Here is a 20,601-nt window from a genome sequence, read left to right on the forward strand (position 1 = left end):
ATCTACATTTACTTTCGAAACTTGTGAGAAAACCACCTCAATGCTTGCAATTTTCTCTCAACTTTTTTTTTCAAACCTCATGGTCAGGATTGATTTTTGTTCATTAAATGTTTCTTGGTGTTCTTCTCTGGCTTAAACAATATGATGAAACACTTTGTAGCAAATATACACAATATTAGTCCAAAACTGGAGGCCAGAATGGCAAATATCTCCACAGCCACAGTGAATTTCCCAGGAGAGCTGACATATGCAGGGATAAAGGTGATCCACACTGCACAGAATATCAGCATGCTGAAGGTGATCAGCTTGGCTTCATTAAAATTATCAGGTAGTTTCCGAGCCAGGACAGCTAACACAAAGCAAAAGACAGCCAGCAGGCCGATGTACCCGAGCACAGCCCAGAACCCAACAGCTGAGCCTAATGCACACTCCAAGATGATCCTGTCCTTGTATGTTGTGAGGTTTTTCATTGGGAACGGAGGATTAAGAACCAACCAAATAGTACATATTATAACTTGAATGAACGTGAAAGACACTACAGTCATTCTTTGCTGTGGAGGACCAAACCATTTCATCACATTGCTTCCTGGGAGTGTAGCTCTGAAGGCCATTAACACCACTATTGTTTTTCCAAGAACACAAGACATACATAGGACAAAGGTGATCCCAAATGCTGTGTGGCGCAGCATGCAGGACCACTCAGAGGGCGCTCCAATGAAAGTTAATGAACATAAGAAACACAGAGTCAGAGAGAAGAGCAGCAGGAAGCTCAGCTCAGAGTTGTTGGCCCTGACAATCGGGGATGTCCTGTGACGATAGAACACAGCTGCTGTTATCATGGCAAGACAGGCACCACCAACTGAGAATGCAGCCAGGATGATTCCTAGGACCTCGTTGAAGGAAAGAAACTCTACAGGCTTGGGGAGACACGCGTCCCTCTCTGCATTAGGCCAGAACTCCTTCAGGCATGGGAAACAATCAGGGGAATCTGAATAAAAAGCAAAGCAGCCTTTTAGGAGACATGCTGTAAACTACTGTATATGTTGTACAATCAATATGCATTTGGAGAAAATTAAAATACCTGTAGCATTGCTAATCTCTCCCTCAGGACATGGTAAACAATCATAACAGCAGATGGGTTTTCCTTTCTGCAGCACTTTACGAGTTCCTGGAGGACAGCTGTCAGAGCACACTGACACAGGTACCTGGCACAAAGATACAACAAAATATCACATTTTGTAGTGTGCTACAAAGCCCTGAGGACTCAAGGATAGGTTTACATTTTTTCAAGTTTGTCCTCAAACAATACGGATACCACACCAAAAATGTGTACTGGGGCTATCATAGTAAAAACTTTGGAATTAATCTCTTTTCAGCCAATATGGACAGGAGGAAGATGGACAAAATTTGAAACTTATGCTACCTTCACATCAGAAAACTTTGAAAAGATTCGGAAAAGACTCCTGGAAAACTATAGGCTCACACCTGCTCACATCTAAAGACAAGTGTTTAGAGTTTTTAGTCCCAGCCTAGTCTCAGACTGAGATTTTACAAAGACTGTGAATCTTGCAGGGTGGCTATTTACAAGACTAGAACTAGATTCTTTTAGCATTTTTTTCCTACCATTCAATTTTTCTTCCATCATGCTCTTAGTAAAAATGAACAAATGGAGGAGAATGAGCTTTTGGCTACAGCTGCTCTAGTGTTTGCAGTGTTGTTTTTCTGAAAAAAACAAAAAAAAAAACAAAGAAGAGGAGAAGTCACCACAAAATGCACCCTCACAAAGGTGAAAAAAAAGGAAGAATGAAGGAAAGGAAAATTTAGAGATTAAATATAAATAAATAATTATATTGAAATAATTATATTCATCAGCTCTATCAACTTTCATTTAGTTAATCATATATTAATCATCAATTATTTATTACTTATTTATGTATCGGCCTGCATTTATTTTTACATTTCAACTGGGTCTCCTTACTGTTCTCTTTACTAAGAAACGGCGCCCCCAAAAATCCCACTTGTGGCCATAAATATATTAAATCTTTATTTAGGACTGAGCTTACTAGCATTATTGTGATGTTACTTTTTCCTGTCTAAGTGGTTTTACTGCCCCGTCTGGAACCGGGGACCTTTCCCCCGCTCATTTTTTGGTTGTAGATTGTGTTATGTCACTGCAACTTGAAATTATATCAAACACATTTGATATGATCGCAAACCCAAGACTAGGAAAAGACTGATATGAAACAGGCAGATTACTACCTTGCACTTAGCGATCGAGATGATGGGAGCACGCTGTACCTCCAGTAAAACTCCTAGATTTACGCTGTACCTCCAGTAAAACTCCTAGATTTACGATTTTTACGATTTTCACTGTGAAAATCGTTTGGTGTAAACCCAGCATAAAATAAGTTAAACTAGAGCTTTTAGGCTCCTTACTTGTGTGCTGCCATCCACCCAGGTGAGGTTCCTGTTGATACGGAACTCCCGGCCCACCGGCAGTGATGCATCGTAGTGTCCCACTGTCACCAACTCAATGTTGCCACTCTCAGTTTTTTGCCAGTTCACCAGCTCATATGTGGCCACAGGATCCCCGTTGGCATCAAATGACACATCATAGCCATTTTGTGAAAAATGTACTTTCTTCAACTGCATGAGAACCTGTGAGGATGAAGTAAATACTTGATATATTTTTAAAAAAACATTCAAAGAATAACCATGTAATTCCATAAAAATGTACATTATAGCTATAAAAAGAACATTGATGTGTTCACATAGTTATTTCACTGACCTCTTCAGACTCTATCCTGCTGAATTTGTCACAGTGAGTTGTAGACTTTCTTTCCTGACACACTGCATTATGAATGGCATGTGCTATTGCATAAACAGCCTTGTATACCATGTTAGTGATCCGGAGCTGAGATGTGTCAGTGTACGGAGTCTGGAGCGTCTGTAGGTCTTCACTTCCATCACACACTCTTTCGTTTGTGTCTGCACCTAAAACCACACAGAGACAGAGGAAAGCCATTTTTTTTTCAACACTAAAAACGACAAGTAGTTGCATTAACTCATATCTATATTGTACCAATTTTGAGACATGCAGTTTTATTGAAAACACTCAACAAATAAAAAAACTGTTTTGCAGACATCTTTATTTTCTTTAGATAGTTGCTGTTTCCGTTTGTATCAGCCCTATTTTTTAACCATCATTAACTGATTGAGAGGCCGTTAGTTTGATCACTGACCCTGGCTGTTGAGAAGCTGAAAATCTTGACCAAGTTACTGATGCCAAAAATGATTTGATAGCACCTTGCATGAAAGCCTCGGCCAACAATTAATGAATGTGTGTGTGAATGAGTGAGTGCTGACTTGTGGGGTTGCAAAGACTAGAAAAGTGCTTTTTAAAATTAATCCAATTTCCATTTTAATTCAGTCTATTTCATTGGTCAAGTATCTGTAGACATACAAGGAAATTGAAAGTGGTGTCATGTCTGTTTCTGTGTATATAAACTGACAGTGACAATATGTGCATGTTGAAAAACTGTTTATATTTAAACTTTAAATATATTATTTATTTAGTGACTTGACCTGTCTTAATGTGTTTGGAATACATAAAAAAAACTAAAAATCCCTGTCGGATTTATAATTTAATTAGATACAGACACGCATAAATACTGGAATTGATATCTGCTGTCAGTACAATGTTTCATGACTATTTACCTTCATGACCTGGATACTGTCTCTATATTGTGTGCTTGTGTTCAGGCTTTAGCAATGACACTAAAATTCTGTAGCAAAGCTTAAACAAAACCTCCAAAACATGACCTGAAAGATAATCATTACAGGTGAGATTCAAAGAGATGCACCTCATTCCTACCTCATAACTCAGTTAAAAAACAACAGATTTCCCGTTCATGCTTAATCTGGGATTTGGTCTTCAAGCAACAGCTGCTCCACTCAGATAGACAGGGAGAGAAAAAAACTGAAACACAGGGACCCAAATGTAAGTTTCAACTTCTCACTTTTTCTCAGCCTGCAGTTGAATGCATCCTCCCAGAACTCAGTGAGCAGTGGAGAGGCAGCCACTTTAGAGGGAGAGAGGTCCAGCAGGAAGTCTCTCAGACCTGGGATGACTGATTGCTCAATGCCAAATCCAATAGCTCCAGCACAGAAGCTGAACCTCAGCATGTCTGGGTCTGTTACCCAAGACTCACTGCCTATCCACACACGAGGTGAAAAAGGCTCAAGAGAAAGCTCCTCTAGCAGAATCTTCAGATCTGCAGGTGATGTAAATGCCACAACAACCATAGCTGTCGACCTGGAGATATTGTACATTATATATTATACAATAACATTAAAAAAGTACTTTAAACGTGTATTAAATGTACAAACCTGCGGACAACGTCAGCTACTCTCTGGATCCTGCTACGTGGGTTGGTCCGATAGAAAGCTTCAGAGTATTCCACACAGATCCCCTCTCTGCGTGCTGCGGCCAGGAAAGACGCCATGCCATTATTGCCATAATCTGAATCCGACCGGACAGCACCTATCCAAGTCCAGCCAAAGTGTTTGACCAGCTTGGCCAGCGCGTCAGCCTGGAACTGGTCACTTGGGATTGTTCTGAAGAAACTCGGGTACTGCTGCTTATCAGACAGGCATGCACAAGTGGCAAAGTAGCTCACCTACGAAAAACAATAATTTAATTATTTAACAGGAAACAAAAAACTAGCACAAGTTTATTGAATATGCTGTTTGAACAGGAAATCAAAACATTTACTTGAGGGATGTTAAAAGGCCCGATGATGCGTGACATGCTGATGGATGACGTGGACCCAGACTCACCAACAACTGCCATCACCATACCCGACTGTGAGCAGTTGTCGCCGGTGTAAAACACCGGGTCCAGGCCGTTTGAAAGCTGGAATGACACATGAACCGACACGGGCACCGAGGCGCACGAGTCGTAGATCTGATAACCGAGTCTGATGCCCGGCAGCAGCTCCGTGCTGTTGTTAATCTCCTCGATGGCGAAGATCATTACTTGTGAGAAGCGCAGTACACGGGGGATAATGCTGCACACAGAAACTCATGTCAACTCCATAAGCACATGTGACAACTTTCAAAGATAAATATAGTACAACTACAATTCAAATTCACTGCAAATTAGCTACAAATAAACTGCATCTGTGAACCAAATTGTCAGTGAATCATTACATTTTACAACATTTCCATCCTTCCACAGTCTAAAATCATCTCATCCCATACTTCTTCATTTTACTAACCTCCCTTTACACCTCAGTGGCTCAGGCATGTAGGTGTAGTTATGCGTCACTGTGTGCATGTTGTAATGTATAGCGAAAACACCACCAATAATGTAGTCACCGTCCACTGAGAATGCAGGTAAACGAGTGGTACCCTGGAGCTTACATTTCACAGGTGCTGCCTCAGAGCTGACCCCAGCACCAGAAACATTCAAGACAAGAGCTGAGTTCAGCTCACACAGACCCAGAGACAGGATCAGGCTAATAGAGAGAGCAGTGATCTCCATCCCTCCACTGTCTGTGTGGGAATACTGCATGTGTGTTAACGCTGGTTTATAGATTTTTTAAGTCAAACCATCCCTCCCTCTACTGTACGTCAGCTTACTGTACACCAAAGAGAATTCTTTCTGCGGGCCGTAATATTATCTGCACTCAGTGGTTTCCAAACTTTATCCAACCGTTATACCCTTTTGTGTTTCTTTTTAGCTCATATTGCAGTTAAGTCTACAAATACACCTTTAGTTGCTTGTTTGTGTGGTTCAATCCCTTCTTAGTGTGAATACAGAAGCCTTTTTTCTGTATTTTGACCTTATTTATTGACTCTTTTAGCTCATTATGAAATAATATTTGTTAAATAATTACATAACATAAAATAACATAAAAAAATGGCATTAAAGTCACTAAACATTTTTGATGATAAATATTTTGTCAATATTTAAAGGTGAAGGCTGTGTTGAATGTACACATTATAACTCTTATACTGTATGCTACGGGAATGTTTGTCACATTTTATGTTGCTGGCCAATTTGCTGAGTAAGCTGAGTTCTCCTGCTCACAGAGACAGTAATGACAAGAGCAACACATATTCTGCAGCACAGTAACTCAGCTTTTCTGTAAATGTAGCACACACTGAGGAATGTATCGCTTCAAGCAACTACAATGACCATCATAACTGTTTGGAAATCCTCATCAATGCTGGCCAATGTTTCTTTTAACTTTTTACACACGTCATATTCATCCGGATTGATTTTTGTTCATTAAATGCTTCTTGGTATTCTTCTCTGGCTCAAACAATATGATGAAACACTTTGGAGCAAATATACACAATATTAGTCCAAAACTGGAGGCCAGAATAGCAAATATCTCCACAGCCACAGTGAATTTCCCAGGAGAGCTGACATATGCAGGGATAAAGGTGATCCAGACTGCACAAAATATCAGCATGCTGAAGGTGATCAGCTTGGCTTCATTAAAATTATCAGGTAGTTTCCGAGCCAGGACAGCTAACACAAAGCAAAAGACAGCCAGCAGGCCGATGTACCCGAGCACAGCCCAGAACCCAACAGCTGAGCCTAATGCACACTCCAGGATGATTCTCTCCTTGTATGTTGTGAGGTTTTTCACTGGAAACGGAGGATTAAGAACCAACCAAATAGTACATATTATAACTTGAATGAACGTGAAAGACACTACAGTCATTCTTTGCTGTGGAGGGCCAAACCATTTCATCACATTGCTTCCTGGGAGTGTAGCTCTGAAGGCCATTAACACCACTATTGTTTTTCCAAGAACACAAGACATACAGAGGACAAAGGTGATCCCAAATGCTGTGTGGCGCAGCATGCAGGACCACTCAGAGGGCGCTCCAATGAAAGTTAATGAACATAAGAAACACAGAGTCAGAGAGAAGAGCAGCAGGAAGCTCAGCTCAGAGTTGTTGGCCCTGACAATCGGGGATGTCCTGTGACGATAGAACACAGCTGCTGTTATAATGGCAAGACAGGCACCACCAACTGAGAATGCAGCCAGGATGATTCCTAGGACCTCGTTGAAGGAAAGAAACTCTACAGGCTTGGGGAGACACGTGTCCCTCTCTGCATTAGGCCAGAACTCCTTCAGGCATGGGAAACAATCAGGGGAATCTGAATGTAAAGCAAAGCGGCCTTTTAGGAGACATATTGTACATTACTCTATACGTCGTACAGTCAATATGCATTCGGAGAAAAAACAAATACCTGTAGCATTGCTAATCTCTCCTTCAGGACATGGTAAACAATCATAACAGCAGATGGGTTTTCCTTTCTGCAGCACTTTACGAGTTCCTGGAGGACAGCTGTCAGAGCACACTGACACAGGGACCTGGCACAAAGATACAAACAAAGTATAACATATTCAGATGTGCTACAAAGACCTGAGGTTAAAATTTCAGTATTTGTGTCAGATTGTGTTGCAGTTAACTTGAGGGTTTTCCCTACGTCTGAGCCAGTTATGCTGCGTTCAAGACTTCCAGCCCTCTCTTACATATAGTTAAGAAGGTGTATTTACAAAGTTTCAGAAAACAATAACATTTTCAATCTTCTGTCTTCCTCAGTCTCTTCCTCCAGTGTTCTCTTTCAGTGTCTTTTTCCCAGTGTGTTGCTGCATCTTGCTGGGCTTGATTGAGTCAAACACCACACCCCTTCTATGTCCATAAGTAAGTCTGACACTGTCAATCAAGCTAAAACCACACCTACTTCCTAGCAGACATTGACTGAACCGTAACACCACACCCCCCATAGGAAGAAAAAATATAAAGAAATACGGTGACACCAGCTCTATTTTTGTATGTTTTTTTTTCTTAAAGTTTTCGTTAAAATCCCCAAACCACAATTTACACATACCGTATTTTCCGCACTATAAGGCGCACCTTAAAGCCTTTAATTTTCTCAAAAACCGCCAGTGCGGCTTATAATCCGATGCGCCTTATATATGGATCAATATTGGTTAATTAGGGCTACTGTAGTCAGGGGGCGTGGCCGAAGTAACAGCAGTAAAAACGGTAAAGGGGAATTCCAGTCCCACACCACCTGTGTCAACAGGGCGTTCAATGCTAGACTGCGAACTGCGTGGGAGCAGTGGATGACGGAAGGCGAACACACGTTCACCAAGACGGGGAGACAGCATCGGGCGACATACGCCACTATCTGCCAATGGATCGTGGATGCCTGGGCTGATATATCAGTCTCAACTGTGGTCCGAGCTTTCACGAAGGCAGGAATTGTCACTGAACTGTCAGACAACAGCAGCGACACTGACTCGGGTAATGACGACTTTGACGAGACGGAGCCGGGCACGTTGGATGCCGTACTCACCTGACTGTTCAATTCGGACACTGAAGAAGAAGAATTCGAGGGATTCTTGGATGGGGAATGAACTGAAAAAGTGAGTTTTACGTGTTTACAACTGAACAAGGCTGCGAGATATTGTGAACATGGACATTAACGTTTGAACAACGTTGAGTTATTGTTATATTGTTTTTGTTTTGCACTATTTCGAGAGTTACTATATTGTGATTGCACTCACGTTTGATTTACCGTAGCGGTATCAGACTGTTTGTTTTACGTGTTTACTGAATCAGGGAAAAGTTCCCCTCCACATTTGTGAATGCACTAAATACGTGATAAAAAGTTGCACTACCTGTTATACCTTGCTGTTGATAAAAGATAAACTGTGTTGCGAAAATACTACGTCACTGACGTTACCTCGGGGGAAAAAACGAAACAGCTGTTCATGTGTGCCAGAGGCGTGTTTATGGATCCTGCCGCAAAAGAACAAGGAGGTGCGGCCTTTGCTCCATCTTGTAGAAGAGTTGCGACATTCAGGGGACAGAAAACTGAGCGCTCAAGCACTGTTCATCTGACTTTGAACTGCGACAAATGGAGTTGGAAATACATTGTTGTCAACGAGGGTGGCGCAAATAAGAGCTACTGGTACGTACGGTACCGTATTGTGAATGCACTAACTTGTTTTGGGAGTGAACGGAGTTGTCAGAACGCTGGTTTGTATTCTATTAATAAAGTTTGACTGACTGACTAATCTGACTGTTTTGTTGACATTCCCTTTAGCGCAGCTACATCTAGTGGATGCATAACCCAACCCCAGCCACTACAGTAGCTTCTATTCTATGCGCCTTATAATGCGGTGCGCCCTATATATGAAAAGTTTTAAAATAGGCCATTCATTGAAGGTGCGCCTTATAATCCGATGCGCCCTATAGTGCGGAAAATACAGTAATCTTATTTACATGTAGACTTCTCTACCCAATTTATAACTACTGCACCAATAGCAGCACTACCATTCCTTATTTTCCCCTTGGGAAAGAAACACTACAAGGGTGTGCCAAAGTAAACATGAAACTAACATAGATGGATACTTAGGTAGGCTCCCCTACTGGCATGCGTGACAGTGCATCTGCCAAGATGTTATCCTTTCCCGTCTGCAATAAAAGTGCCCAGTGAAACACTCTCTGGTTTGAGGTTTTGAACTTGGCAAAGAACGACAGTGGTCTGTGTACACCACCACTTCTCGGCCTGAATGAGACAGATGCACCTTAAAGTGCTTGGCAGCCAAACCCAGACCCAAAGCTTCCTTCTCAATTGTCGATTAATCCTTCTGATGTTTATTTAGGTTTTTTGAATAATAAGCGACTGGTCTGTCTCGTCCGGGTGCACCTGTTTGCAAAAGCAAAATGCCCCAATGTCAATGTCACAGGCATCCACGGCAAGTTTGAACGGTGCCTCAAAATTGGGTGCACACGCTAGGACAGCCAACACACTCCTAAAAACACAGGCGTCTTTCCATACAAACTTCATGTCTTTCTTAAGGACATTAGTTAATGGCTCAGTTACGGCAGCAAAGTTAGGAACAAAATCGCCTGTAAAAACCACACATGCCCAACACTTTCATGGCTTTCCACCTGTTCTTTGGTGGGGAAAGATCAAGGATGGCTTCTTCTGTCGTATGCCGAGGCATCACCTTTCCCTGCCCCACATGATGTCCAAGGTAGGTTACTTTCCCTTTCACAAACTCACATTTTGGCAAATACATAACAAGACCTGCCCTTTGTAACCTCCAAAAGAGTTGCCGCGGAGAGCATAGGTGTTCCTCCCATGAGCTGCTATACACAACCTCATCATCAATACAGGTAACTACTGAGCTTAACCCATTAGTGATGGTATTCATAAACAGCTGAAAAGTTACAATTACGTTCTTCATACCAAAATGAAGCACATTACAAACATACAGACCATCAGGTGTCAAAAAGGCTGAAATCTCCCTGGCCCGTGGGGTCAAGGGCACCTGTCAGCTTAGAGTGGGGTAGCCTATATGGGTGTTAATTAATTGGAGTCTAACAGCCTATATCCACATCCAGGACAGCTAAAGTTGTGCGACCAGGGACATCCTGGAAAAGGGGAGAGAACTCAGCAATCAAAGCTTTGAACTCAGACGGCCACTCTAATGTTAAATGTGCAAACTGATCATCCAGCAATGTTAAAGCTTCAGAGTTCCTCCCAACAGCTTCTGCACCATCTTCTCCTAATATCTGCCCCATAGCAGTACAAGCAACAGACAGCCCACTTGAACGACCCTGACTGGGGATTTCCACCAGGCGCGTTACAGCCGCGGAGCGGCTCCACCTCGGTTTTGCTGCGTCTTCTGCCCGGTGTCAGTTCACACCAGGTGCGTTACGGCCGCGGAATGGCAGCATTGCGAGCCAGCCGTATACACGCAAGATAACAAGAACATGCGATAATCCTGAACATACGGGAGACCACGAGATCCCGTGATAATCTGTGTGAATAAAGTAAACAACGACAACAACCAACAGCTTACTTTATTTTCTCTGACATGGAAGATCTGTTAATCTGACCATCTTTCCTTATAAAAAACAATATGTTATGTCATACATGATTGTATGATGTTCCACTTCAACAATCTGTCTCTTGTCGTCCGTGTCGCCGATCCTCTGAGATCCTTTTATTGATTGATTGCCGATCTGGTGCCTCAGTCATAACATAATGTTGATGTAAAGTAGTTTTAGGCTGCAAGAACTGCCTATTGTGTTTTATTTTGAAAGGGGGCGGAAGTGTATTACGTTGATTCTGAGTCGGACTTCCTGTCTGGTGCGATCTGCTCTGTTGAAATTTACGCAGTTTAGCAGCAGCTTGCGGAGAAAATAGAAGTCCGACCTAATGCTCGCGGAGAGCCGCGGCTGAGACGTTGCTGTAATGTTCCGCAGTGCGCCCGCTCATTGATTAGAGTGGCAGCGATTTGCAACGACGACCGCGGCTGTAACGCGCCTGGTGGAAATCAGGCTTGATACTGCTTCAACAAATTAACGTGACATAATCTGGTCTTTTGTCTATAATCAGAAGTGCTGATCACATAGTTATGTCTCTTACATTCTTTGAAACAGTGTTTTGGTACCACAAAATGACACACAGACCAGATGCATGCTGTGGCATTAAAGCAAGTACCTGGTCCCCAACTGAAAAATGGCGGTCAACAGCTCTCTGATCAAACTGACCTTTCATTTGGTTCTGGGCTTGGTGGAGATTCTCCCTGGCCACCTGACATGCAGACCACAAGCGATCTTTGAACTCAGAAACATACTGCAACATGGTCGTACTTGGTGGTACTGGCCCAGGTTGAAACAGCTGTTCCTTCAACAACTTAAGGGGGCTCACTCACAGAATCTCTCATGGCAAAGCAAGATCACAGTCCCCAGAAAACTGAACACAATAAGTTTGTATCATGGTTTTTAATGTTTTTAACGAGCCTGCTCAAGTACTCCCTGGGACTTGGGATGATACGCTGAAGAAACCTGGAAAACACTTAAGAGATGCCAAGCTCACACATGACATCCCTGAAAACCCCGGACACAAAGTTAGTTCCCTGGTCATGTTGCACCTGTTTTGGTGTCTGTCATGATGTCTACTGGGAAAGAAGAATGCTTAGTTTGTCACCCATGATTTTGGCCCACTGCCATTTCGATCACCAGGACGTTTTTCAAACTCTTTGTTATCTGACCACTGGGTCACACCATGAATCCTGACCTTTGGCAGACTCTGCTTAAACTGTTCTTGTACCATCAACTTACACAGAACTGCCTGTCGCACTGTGTAATAATTCGCAATCTCAGTGAGGTATAGAGCAACATAACCTTCCTGAGATTTGCCTGTTAGAGAACCTTGAATCAGAATGACCCATTCCTCTGTAGGCCAACCTCACTGTGTTGCGATTTTCTCAAACATCTCAAAAAATAGCTCAACCTTTTCTGGGTCAAACCTTGACACTTATGGATATCAAAAGTTTCTTGTTGTTCCTGACGCCTATCATCGAAAGTAAGCTCAGCTTCATTTACATTTACATTTAGTCAACGCTTTTATCCAAAGCGACTTACAGGAAGAATAAAAGCAAACAATCAAGGTATAGTGCAATAAGAGCTATTAGTGCATCAATAAGTCTTAGTGACAATTCTTTAAGGAGTATAATTATCGTGTTGTGCTAGGAAAGAAGATGCTCTCTGAAGAGTTGGGTCTTCAGGAGTTTTTTAAAGGTAGAGAGGGACGCCCCTGCTCTGGTTGGAACTGGTAGTGTGTTGCACCAGCGGGGAACAAGAAATGCAAAGAGTCTGGATTGCCTTGGACCAACGGGGGGCAGAGCTAGGCGCCATTTAATGGAAGAGCGCAATGGTCGTGAGGTAGCATATGTCTGAATCAGGGTGTTCAGGAAGGTAGGAGCAGTACCGGAGACAACTTTGTAGGCCAGCATTAGAGATCTGAATTTGATGCAGGCTGCAACAGGTAGCCAGTCGAGCTCAATGAGCAGCGGTGTGACATGTGACCTTTTTGGCTGGTTGTAGACCAGGCGCGCCACCGTGTTCTGGATCATCTGAAGCGGTTTTAGTGTGCAGGCTGGCAGGTCTGTCAGGAGGGCGTTACAGTAGTCAAGTTTTGAGATGACAACAGCTTGTGTCAAGAGTTGAGTGGCATGTTTAGTTAGGTAAGGTCTGATTTTTCTGATGTTGTAAAGTGCAAAGCGGCATGACCGGGTAACTGAGGCAACATGACTGGAAAAGGTGAGTTGGTCATCAATCATCACACCTACGTTTCTCACCACCCTGTTCGGGGCAAGACACAGGGAGTCAGTTTTGATGTTGATGTTGTGGTGTATTGTAGGTTTAGCAGGGGGGACCAGCAGTTCCGTTTTTGAAAGGTTCTGCTGGAGGTGATGTGCCTTCATCCAAGTGGCTATGTCAGAGAGGCAGTCAGAGACCTGTGCAGAGACCGATGGGTCATCAAGAGGAAATGACAGATAGAGCTGAGTGTCATCTGCATAGCAGTGATAAGAAAAGCCATGTGAGTGGATAACCTGACCCAGAGAGGTGGTATAGATAGCGAATAGCAGGGGTCCCAGCACTGAGCTCTGGGGAACCCCTGTGGAGAGGCAATGCAAAGCCAGAAATGCCCATTTTAGAGAGAGTAGAGAGGAGGATGCAATGGTTAACTGTGTCAAACGCAGCTGACAAGTCAAGCAGAATGAGAACTGAGGACTTTGCTGCTGTTCTTGCTTCTTTTAAGGCTTATGTCACAGACAACAGAGCAGTTTCACTTGAGTGACCGCTTTAGAAACCAGATTGATTTGAATCAAGAAGATTGTTCTGTAGGAGGAATTCTGAGAGTTGCTAAGCGGCCGCCCGTTCAATAGTTTTGGATAAGAATGGAAGAAGTGAGACAGGACGATAGTTCTCGGCTTCAGCAGGGTTGAGAGAGGGTTTCTTGAGTAGAGGTGTTACCCGAGCTGCTTTGAATGCAGTGGGGAAAGTGCCAGAGGACAGTTAATCACGTGTGTGATAGCTGGCGTGATGGTTGGGCTTATGGACTGAAGGTTTGTTGGTATAGGGTCCAACGAGCATGTGGTAGGATGGCTACATGACAACAGTTTGGATACCTCACTCTCAGAGAGGGGTGTAAAGCCAGAAAATTAGGTGCTAGCAACTGATTCAGTGCCGCCCAGCTGAGATACAGAAAGACATGTAGTAGGACTTCTACATGTCACAGTATTAGGAGTCGGGTGAGGAGTGAGCTGGTCAGAGAATTGGCTGCTGATTGCTGCAACTTTGCCTGTAAAGAAGGATGCAAATGTGTCCGCGGTGAGGCAGGTAGGAGGGGGAGGAGGCGGAGGGTTGAGTAGTGATTTGAAGGTGGAAAAGAGTTTCCGGGTGTCAGTGACACTGTTGACGTTGTCGTTGTAAAAAGCAGTCTTTGCATCGGTGATGCTTCCGAGAAGGAGGACAATAGTGTCTGGTAGTTTATGAGATCGTCGGCAAGTTTGGATTTGAGCCATTTTCTTTCAGCAGCTCTGAGCTTGGTACGCTGTGATCGAAGGGTATCAGTCAACCATGGGTGGGATTGGTAGGGTCGAGCAGGCCTTGTAGATAAAGGACATAGCCTGTTCAGACATGAGTTCAGAGTAGAGCAGAGTGAGTCAGTGGCATCATTAGCCTTCAGAAAGGAGAATGTGCTGAGTGGAGGTAGGGCAGAAGCGACAATAGAGGAGAAGTGGGCTAGGGATAAATTCCGGAGGTTATGACGGAATGTAACCATTGGTGCAGGAGCAGAGGCTTCATCCAAGATAAACTTCCTCGTTTTATGCTCCCTTATGCCTGATTCCCACCGGGCACGAAATGGCTGCAGAAGACGGAGCAAAACTGCGCAAAACTGCGCCCGTTGGAAATCCCCCAGTAACTTTCTCTTTTTCCTGTTGTTCATATTCTTTCCACTGACACTGGTGCTCTTTTGCGTCATACCCTGGATTGCAATTAACAAAAACAATCAACATGAGTTCTGGCTTCTTAACTAATTCTGAAGCCTCTAAACCCAAATACTCAATCAGTTTCCACAGTTTCTGTTTCTCAAATTTAACTAACCGTTGATGGATTATTTCAACTTCAAGAAACTCCTCTGGCTCAAATTCTGCCATGTATGAATAACAGCGATTGGAAAACGAAAAACCTCGGAATACTACGATGTATGACAGACAAACAATTTCCAAAGCCCAAACAGTAGGCTGCGTTCAAGCCAAATTACCAAAACACAAAGGTCAATAACGTGCCACAAAGACGCCACAACACCCAATTAACACAAACCTGAACAACACGTGTGAACATTCATGATCCAAACGAGCCACCCATTGTTATGGTTGCTAAGCCAATTGAGGCTCATACTGTAAAAGACACAACTACTAAAGCCTAGCCTAGCAAATGACATAAATCACTGGTATCCTTTTCCTGCATGTTGCACTTAACTTGAGAGAGAGACTTAAGTTTGCCTGGCTGAGTGTGACTCTTCCTTACATCTGAGAGGGGTTACGTTGTGTTCAAGTCACCGAAACACTCCTCGTTCGTGCTACAAGACGGCCTTGAGTCCACTCAGCTCCATTTGGATTCTCACAAATGAAGCTCAGTGTAATTTCTCACCCACTCATCACGTTTCTTTAAAATTAGCTGATCATGGGCGTGCAATCATTAAGTTAAACCAACTCGATTTTTCCAAAAATCTACAACAATTATCTAAAAAATTATTTTTTTTCTATTACTATACCTGGACTGCAATTCAGCAATGGAACACTTTTGGATCAAATGAAGGGGGAGTGTTATGCTTAAATGCTGTAACTTTGAAATTCATCTTTTAAATGCCAGTGTCGGCAAGAGGAACAGGGACCTAAAACACTTCATACCAAGACTGTCAAAATTAAATTTAAAAATACTGTCGCCGATAAAGTTGAAAAAAAGTTTTTGTAACCTCTTTCCATGAATTGATTGTGAAAATGTGACTTAAGATTGACAGATAAAGTGTATATCTTCTCAAAACATTACCAATTAATCAATTCCAAACATATCGCAATGAAAATGAACAACCGTATATTTTAAACTAGAGCTTTTAGGCTCCTTACTTGTGTGCTGCCCTCCACCCAGGTGAGGTTCCTGTTGATACGGAACTCCCGGCCCACAGGCAGTGATACATCGTAGTGTCCGACTGTCACCAATTCAATGTTGCCACCCTCAGTTTTTTGCCAGTTCACCAGCTCATATGTGGCCACAGGATCCCCGTTGGCATCAAATGACACATCATAACCATTTTGAGAAAAATGTACTTTCTTTAACTGCATGAGAATCTGTGGGGATGAAGTAAATACTTGATATATTCATATAAATACCATACAAAAAAACAAACATTTAATTGTAGAAAATGTACATGATAGCTATAAAAAGGACATTGGTGTGTTCACATAGTTATTTCACTGACCTCTTCAGACTCTATTCTGCTGAATTTGTCACAGTGAGTTGTAGACTTTCTTTCCTGACACACTGCATTATGAATGGCATGTGCTATTGCATAAACAGCTTTGTATACCATGTTAGTGATCCGGAGCTGAGATGTGTCAGTGTACGGAGTCTGGAGAGTCTGTATGTCTTCACTTCCATCACACACACTCTCGTTTGTGGCTGAACCTAAAACCACACAGAGACAGAGGAAAGGGATATTTTTTCAATCCGAAAAATGACAAGTAATTGCAGTAACTCATATCTATATTGCTGTATCCATTTCTATCAGCCCTATTTTTAACCATCATTCACTGATTGGAAGGTCATCAGTTCGATCCCTAAAAGCAAAGATGCTGAAAATTTTGAGCAAGATACTGCAGCCCAAAATTATTTGGTAGCACCTTCATAATAATATTGCTAGTCTCAGCCACCAATGTATAAATGTATATGTGAATGGGTGAGTGCTGACTTGTAGGTTTGCTCACACAAGAAGTGTTTTTCTAAAATCAATCAATTTTTCCATTTTAATTCAGTCTATTTCATTGGTCAAGTATCTGTACACATACAAGGAATTTGACTATGGTGTCATGTCTGTTTCTGTGTATATAAACAGACAGTATAAATATAAAATAGTATTATAGTGGAAGTATAAAATAGGTAAATGATGTGAAATCACTGTCAGAGAAATAGATTAATTAAATGCAGACAAGCATATATGCTGTAACTGATATGTGCTGTAATTACAATTTTTCAATTCTAATTAGCTTAATGACCTGCAGACTGTCTCTATATTGTGTGCTTGTGTTCATGGCTTTGGTATTGACATAAAACACTGTTGCAAAGTTTATACAAAACCTCCAAGACAGCAGAATGCCTAAAACCTTTCCTGAAAGATAATCATTTCAAGAGAGATTCAAAGAGATGGACCTTATTGCCTCCTCATGACTCAGTTCAATAAAAACAAATGTCATGCTAAATCCGAGATTGGGTCTTAAGGCTGCTGCTCCACTCAGATAGACAGAGAAAAACAACAAAACTGATATACAATGACCCTCACATAAGATTCAACTCTCTCACTTTTCCTCAGCCTGCAGTTGAATGCATCCTCCCAGAACTCAGTGAGCAGTGGAGAGGCAGCAACTTTAGAGGGAGAGAGGTCCAGCAAGAAGTCTCTCAGACCTGGGATGACTGATTGCTCAATGCCAAATCCAATAGCTCCAGCACAGAAGCTGAACCTCAGCATGTCTGGGTCTGTTACCCAAGACTCACTGCCTATCCACAGGCGAGGTGGAAAAGGCTCAAGAGAAAGCTCCTCTAGCAAAATCCTCAGATCTACAGTTGATGTAAATGCCACAACAACCATAGCTGTCGACCTGGAGATATTTTGCATTATATATTATACAATAACATTAAAAATGTACTTTAAGCGTATATCAAGACACTTTAAACAAACAGCATTTGGTCTCATTGGCTCACAATGTAAAAATGAGAGAAATAAAAGGGACAATATATATATTTCCACTGTCACTGGGAATGACAAAATATCTTATATTTAACAGTATTTATTGTAGTTTTGTGTGCAGGTCAGTGTCAGCACAAAGAGAAGTAAGTACAATTAGTGATGTAGAAACCTGCGGATAACGTCAGCTACTCGCTGGATCCTGCCAGGTTGGCTGCTACGATGTATAGCTTCAGAGTATTCCACACAGATCCCCTCTCTGCGTGCTGCAGCCAGGAAAGACGCCATGCCATTATTGCCATAATCTGAATCCGACCGGACAGCACCTATCCAAGTCCAGCCAAAGTGTTTGACCAGCTTGGCCAGCGCGTCAGCCTGGAACTGGTCACTTGGGATTGTTCTGAAGAAACTTGGATACTGCTGCTTATCAGACAGGCATGCACAAGTGGCTAAGTGGCTGACCTAATGAAAACAACATTGCAAATCTTGAACGGGACAAAACAATCAGCACAGGTTCATATTAAACACACAGTTTGCCATTAATTGAATCATTTACTTGAGGGATGTTAAAAGGCCCGAGGACACGCGACATGCTGATGGATGGCGTGGATCCACACTCACCAACAACTGCCATCACCATACCAGACTGTGAGCAGTTGTCGCCGGTGTAAAACACCGGGTCCAGGCCGTTTGAAAGCTGTAATGCCACATGCACCGCCACGGGCACCAAGGCGCAAGAGTCGTAGATCTGATAACCAAGTCTGATGCCCGGCAGCAGTTCCGTGCTGTTGTTAATCTCCTCGATGGCGAAGATCATTGCGCGTGAGAATCGCAGTTCACGGGGGATAATGCTGCACACAGAAACTAATTTCAACTCTATAAGCATGTATAAAAATGTTCACAGATATATGTAGTAGAACTGCAATTCATATTCACTGTCAACAAGTGATAAGTGCACTGCATCTGTGAATCAAATTGTCAGAACATCATTAAAATTAAGAACATTTCCATCCTTATACAGTCTAAAATCCTGTCATCACACATTTCTCCCTCTTACTAACCTCCCTTTGCACCTTAGTGGCTCAGGCATGTAGGTGTAGTTATTCTCCACTGTGTGCATGCTGTAATGTATAGAGAAAGCACCACCAATAATGTAGTCACCATCCACTGAGAAAGCAGGTAGACGAGTGGTACCCTGGAGCTTACATTTCAAAGATGCAGCCTCAGAGCTGACCCCAGCACCAGAGACATTCAAAGCAAGAGCTGAGTTCAGCTCACACAGACCCAGAGACAGGATCAGGCTAATAGAGAGAGCAGTGATCTCCATCCCTCAACTGTCTGTGGGAATACTGCATGTGTGTTATCACTGGTGTATATAGATTTTTTAGACAAACCATCCCTCCTTCTACTGTACGTCAGCTTACAGTAAACCAAAGAGAATTCTTTCTATGGGCTGCACCATATTACCAGAACTCAGTGCGCAAGTGTCTTTTCTCCCCTTTCAAAATTATCATTGTAAACAAACTGGTCTCCGAATGTTATCCGACCATTACACCATTTTTGGTTTCTTCTTCGCTCATATTGCAGTTAAGTCTAACAAATGCAATATTAATATCTTGTTTGTGTGGTCTAATCCCATTTTACATAATGTAAATACAAAAATATTATTGAAAAAGCAATGATTTTCTGACAGGGTCAAGACATAACACAGAACCAAGCTTTTTTTTTATCTTTTGAACTCATTTATTTACTCATTCAGCTCATCATAAAATATTTGTTATATAAGTTCATAACATATAAAAAAAAAAATTGCAAAATGGCAGTAAAAATCACAAAACATTTTTTGTGAACATTTTATATTAAACCTTTTATGTAAAATATTTTGTAAATATTTCAAGGTGAAGACTGTGTTGAATGTCCATCTTTACACATTTCCATGGCTGGGTCGCGGGGACTGCAGGCTAAGCAAGGCATTCCAGAAGTCTCTCTCCCAGACCACAACTACTAGCTCCTCCTGGGAGACCCAGAGGCGTTCCCAGGCAGAGATAATCCCTCCACATGTTCTGGACCTTTTCCACTGCTGACCATGCACCAAACCACCTGCCCATCTCACACTCCGTTCAACCCTCACTTGTGAACAAGACCCAAAAATACTTCCTTCGCTTGAGGGAGTACCTCTCTCCTCACCCAGAGGGGGCAGTCTGCCGTTTTCCAACAGAGAACCATAGCTTCAGACTTGGAAGTGCTGACTCTCATTCCAGCTGTTTCACACCCGGCTGCAAACTGCCCCAATGAGTGCTGGAGGTCCTGGTCTAATGAAGCCAAAAGAACCACATCATCTGCTTTAAGCAGAGATGCAATTCTAAGGTCACCAACCCAAATCCCTTCCTCCCCCCGGCTGCATCTTGAAATCATGTCCATGAATACCACGAACAGAATTGGAGAAAAAGGACAGCCCTGGCAGAGGCCAACACCCACTGGGAACGTGTTAGACATTGTGCCGAGTATGTGGACAGAGCTCGCACTTTGGTTATATAGGGACAAGATTGCTTATAGCAATGAGCCCGGTACCCCATATATCCTGGCGCCTTGCCGCCAGGTAGCTTCTTAACTACCTCTGCGACTTCTGCCAGTGATATTAATGAGTCTTCCCCTGAGTCTTTAGACTCCGCCTCCCCCATAGTGGACGTGTTGCCTGGATTAAGGAGTTCCTCAAAATGCTCTTCCCACAATCT

General features: G+C 42.6%; 2 protein-coding genes across 2 annotated transcripts; both read right to left on the minus strand.

Annotated features, from left to right (window-relative positions):
* Positions 1–83: 83 nt before the first annotated feature.
* LOC131969897 (extracellular calcium-sensing receptor-like) lies at positions 84–5,035 on the minus strand. Its single transcript, XM_059331124.1, has 7 exons — positions 4,775–5,035; positions 4,390–4,679; positions 4,020–4,315; positions 2,789–2,994; positions 2,437–2,658; positions 1,082–1,205; positions 84–988 (listed from the first exon to the last, which is right to left on the minus strand). Exons 1-7 carry the CDS (start codon positions 5,033–5,035, stop codon positions 84–86), a joined length of 2,304 nt encoding a protein of 767 aa, XP_059187107.1.
* Positions 5,036–6,145: 1,110 nt separating this feature from the next.
* Positions 6,146–19,025, minus strand: LOC131970315 (extracellular calcium-sensing receptor-like). Its single transcript, XM_059331679.1, has 8 exons — positions 18,928–19,025; positions 18,423–18,717; positions 18,039–18,328; positions 17,485–17,780; positions 16,388–16,593; positions 16,035–16,256; positions 7,274–7,397; positions 6,146–7,180 (listed from the first exon to the last, which is right to left on the minus strand). Exons 1-8 carry the CDS (start codon positions 18,984–18,986, stop codon positions 6,273–6,275), a joined length of 2,400 nt encoding a protein of 799 aa, XP_059187662.1. The 5' UTR covers positions 18,987–19,025; the 3' UTR covers positions 6,146–6,272.
* Positions 19,026–20,601: the final 1,576 nt, after the last annotated feature.

Source organism: Centropristis striata, chromosome 4 (assembly GCF_030273125.1).
Source record: "Centropristis striata isolate RG_2023a ecotype Rhode Island chromosome 4, C.striata_1.0, whole genome shotgun sequence".
NCBI lineage: Eukaryota > Metazoa > Chordata > Actinopteri > Perciformes > Serranidae > Centropristis > Centropristis striata.